Below are 3,982 nucleotides of genomic sequence, written 5' to 3'. Positions count from 1 at the left end.
AGATTGAATTATGCAAAGGTTTTTTGTTTTAAATATAAATGAATTAAAACATTTTATTTGTTTTTCACAATTGAAATTTATAACTTCTAAAATGGAATAATTGTAGCTCAAACATGAACAAGATTAGACTAATTTCAAATCTAAAGAGGTTCTATCACATATATTGTACTATTAAAACCTCTGATCTTTTTTAAGGTTTTTAAAACTCTTTTAAAAACTTGCTTTAACAATTTTGGTTGTGATTTCTTAATAAAAGAATAAGTGCTATTTAGTCTCCAGAACAGCAATTTCAAAAATATTTAAACCCTTAATAGTTGAGACATTTTAAATTTGTAGTCTTCACAGTATATTGAATAATTTTAAATTTAAAGCTATTTAAATATGTCATCTTAATTTTTAAATTGAAAGTGTTCGACAATTTTAGATTAAAACCTCTCAATTTATTTAGTTACAAATTAAAATCGTACAACTTTAAGTTTTATTTATTTTTTATCATTTGTCACCCCCCCCCCCCAATTATTTTTTTTGTAATAAAATAACGCCCGATTTTTGTAAAAATTAACAAATATATATTAAAGCTTCACTCAAGGTAATTTTTGTTCAAAAAGCTTGTTCCTGAATAAATTAACTCTTATTGTTTCCGATTTCGTTCTGTTACTTAGGGATTGTTTTTTTCATAGATAGTTTTTTTCATCAATTTTCTCGGATTACATTTGTTTTTTATTGTAGAAGTTTCAGTAGTTTTGAAAATAATAGAAAATAATTGCAATCTTGAAAAGAATCAGAAAAATTTGAAATGAAATATACACTTATGAAGATTTCGAACAAAAAATTAAAAGCCTTTTCAAAACTTTTAAAGGTCTTGAGAGTACAATAAAATTGTCTCAAAATTTATGGTTAAATTTCAAATTATTTCTTTATTTTGAAGAAGGGATTTTGAAAGAAAGTTAAATCAGAATTACGAAATCACAAAAACAATTATATGATGCTTAATAAATATTTCAAAGTTTCAAACAATTAAGAATTTTTTTATTCTACAACTTTATAAAAAAGAAGCTTTTTATGAATTTGGAAAGGTTCTGAGAGCATCAAACAATTTTCTCTACATTGTTGGAAAAATTTAAAGTTATTTCGTAAAAGATTTTAGGACAATTTTTTTATTTTGCAGAATTAAAAAAAATTGTAGTTCAAACAATTTTCAAGTTGTAAAGAAAGAACTGAAATTATACATCCTAAACAAATTTAATTAATTTTAATGAATTCATTTCAACATTTGCTTTTCGACATAACTATCTTCATGAAATAGTTATTGTAAAAAGAAAGAAAGCCCAAAATATTTTGTTCAAGACTTCACCTTGAGTTCTTTTCCAAAATTATATGTAATGAACATTAGCTTATTTTCCTTGATTTTATCAATCATTTTTATTATTTTTAACCAGGTTCATTTTTTGATCTTCAAGCAACACATAATAATTTATAATAAATTTAATAATAAATGAGGAAACCTTCGCTAATTAAAAGTTTCGTTTCAAGCGCCGTATGTCAGGCCGCACCTACGAAAAGGAGCCGTGCCAGCCCTAAAACTTGGTCGTCCGGAAAAACCTGCTCCCAAACCTCGTTCTTTGGCCTTGAAAATGGAAGTCATATGGAAAATAACAATTTCAAAAAGATCAAAATTGAAGGAGAAATAAGCAGTGTCGAATATGATTAAACTGAAAATACTGATCCTCCCACTGAAGAACTGGATCATTTTGCACTCTTATTCAAACAAATGTTTGAAAATTTAAACTCTGTCCACATGCCATTTTTGTGGATGATAGCAAATGTTACTTGGGTTAATCGCCCAGGTACAACATTTTTTACGCGAATTGGAGTAAGAGGCAAAAATGATCACGTCGATTCGATCTGCAATAAGGAAATCACCATTGACGATAGTATGACTATTTTGATGAAATTAAACGGAAAATCTATTGATCACACAGAGTTTTGGTTTGAAACTGATCAGCTGCGTTCCGCAAAAGACGTCGAAGATGTTATTGAAGTTGTGCATAACAGAAAGATATGTCAAGGTTGCCCGGACATAATTCTGAATGCAGAAAACTTGAATAACTTTTCATCGTTTAGTTACCTGGATAAAGTAGGCACCTTGCGACATAAGCGCTGTCCATTAATTCTACCTACTGGTCAAGAGGTCAAAGGAAAGGAACAATGCAAATATTGCAAGACAGTGAAGGGATTATTGAGAAGAAAGATTATTCGCAGGCAGCATAATAAATCGTCCAACTATTGCAAAACCAGTGATCTGAGATGAAGAAAGCTCGCAAAGGTGCAAAGATTAAAAAAAATGCTCAATTCTACAGGTCGAACTAAAGAAAGAGTTCAATCAAGGGTGCGCATGCTGAAAAAAGTGGTTCTTGAATATGAATATAAAATGATGCGAATATCAGAACAGAACGTTGGTTAATTGATTGATAAGCATCACAAAATCAGTCCCAATGAGAAAGTGGCAATCAAAGATATATTCAAATCTGCTAGCACAAAAGACCCAAAAGGCCCAAGATACTCGCAAGAATAGATTATTCTTTCTATTTTATTACATGTGCGCTCCCCAATGACCTACCGAATGTTGCATGAAAATAAAATATTGCCAGTGCCTAGTGTGCGAACAATTTGGAGGTAATTTTTAAAATAATTATTGAAATTTATGTTACATTTAACGGAGTAGAAGGTTTTGGCGACAATGTCCCAAAAGACATAGGATAAAGAAATGGATGATCATGGATTAGTAATTATGTTCCAACCATTGTACGATAATTACTCGCAGCCAATTGCCGTCTTCGCGTCTAAGGGACCGACCCATGGAGATGCTGTGGTGAAATTAGTGATTCAATCGATAGCTCTTCTGGAAAAAGCAGGGGCAAAAGTGCACGGGATTGTTGCTGGCGGAGGAGCTCCAAACAGGCGAATGTGTACTGAATTGGGGTGTAGTGGAAAAATGGAAGGCTTTAAAAACTCGTTCAAGCATCTTGTGGATGAAGAACGATATGTATTCCTCTTCTCGGATACACTTCATCTTATAAAAACCATTCGAAAGCGTTTGGAAAATGGTTCGAAGCTAAAGGTATAATATTCTCAAAATATTAAATGTTTTAAGTATTTGCCAGCATTCAGTATAAATAAAATAAGGCGGCAATGGTTAACAGCGATTTTTAAACCTATTTTCAGATTCATCCGGATGACGGCTCGATTGAATGGGAACATTTCGAAATCCTACACGACCTTGGCAAACATCAACCGGCGAGGAACAGATGGTGCCCAAATATAACAGACACTCACGTTAAACTGAAGGACAACCATTTTACTAAAATGAGAGTAATTCTAGCTCTTCAGGTAGTTTTTTGATCATATTTCTGTATTCTTCACTATTAAAGGAATACGTCATATTTAGTAGAATTCTTTAGTATGCATGAACTGATCGTTTTGACAGATTTTCAGTCGATCTGCTGCTTATGGTTTGCGTTTTTACAAGGCCTATGAGAAAAGACTTAAAAATTGTAAATGCACTGCAACATTTTGCGAAATACTAAATGACATGTTTGATGCTCTTAATCAAACTTCGAATGAAACAGGCCTCCGGCTTGGCTGTAATGATATCAGGGTAAGTATTTTAATTTGCAGAATCAGATCACATTTATTTATTATATTATATTCACTTATTTTATAATATTTAACTTTCATAGATTGCAAGATACTTTAGAGTGGTTGGATGCATGGAAAAGGCGAGTCCAGGAGAACTTGATCAGACCAGACAAATTTCTGACAGCAAGTACTGCAGAAGGTCTAAGGATGACCTTGCATTCAACATTAGATTTATCTAAGTATTTATTGGAATATTTCAAAATCGACGTCGTTTCAACTGGAAGAATTAATCAAGATTCTCTAGTGTTATTTAAACCGCTTCTTAAAATATACAAGTTTCAGG

The 3,982-nt window shown here is 31.6% G+C and overlaps 1 protein-coding gene across 1 annotated transcript; it reads left to right on the top strand.

Annotated features, from left to right (window-relative positions):
- The first annotated feature begins 2,029 nt into the window (after positions 1-2,029).
- Positions 2,030-3,402, top strand: LOC117169735. Its single transcript, XM_033356241.1, has 2 exons — positions 2,030-3,121; positions 3,226-3,402. Exons 1-2 carry the CDS (start codon positions 2,768-2,770, stop codon positions 3,400-3,402), a joined length of 531 nt encoding a protein of 176 aa, XP_033212132.1. The 5' UTR covers positions 2,030-2,767.
- Positions 3,403-3,982: the final 580 nt, after the last annotated feature.

The sequence above is a fragment of the Belonocnema kinseyi genome, chromosome 3 (genome assembly GCF_010883055.1).
Source record: "Belonocnema kinseyi isolate 2016_QV_RU_SX_M_011 chromosome 3, B_treatae_v1, whole genome shotgun sequence".
NCBI classification, from domain to species: domain Eukaryota; kingdom Metazoa; phylum Arthropoda; class Insecta; order Hymenoptera; family Cynipidae; genus Belonocnema; species Belonocnema kinseyi.
This window is presented reverse-complemented; position numbering and strand designations above follow the sequence as displayed.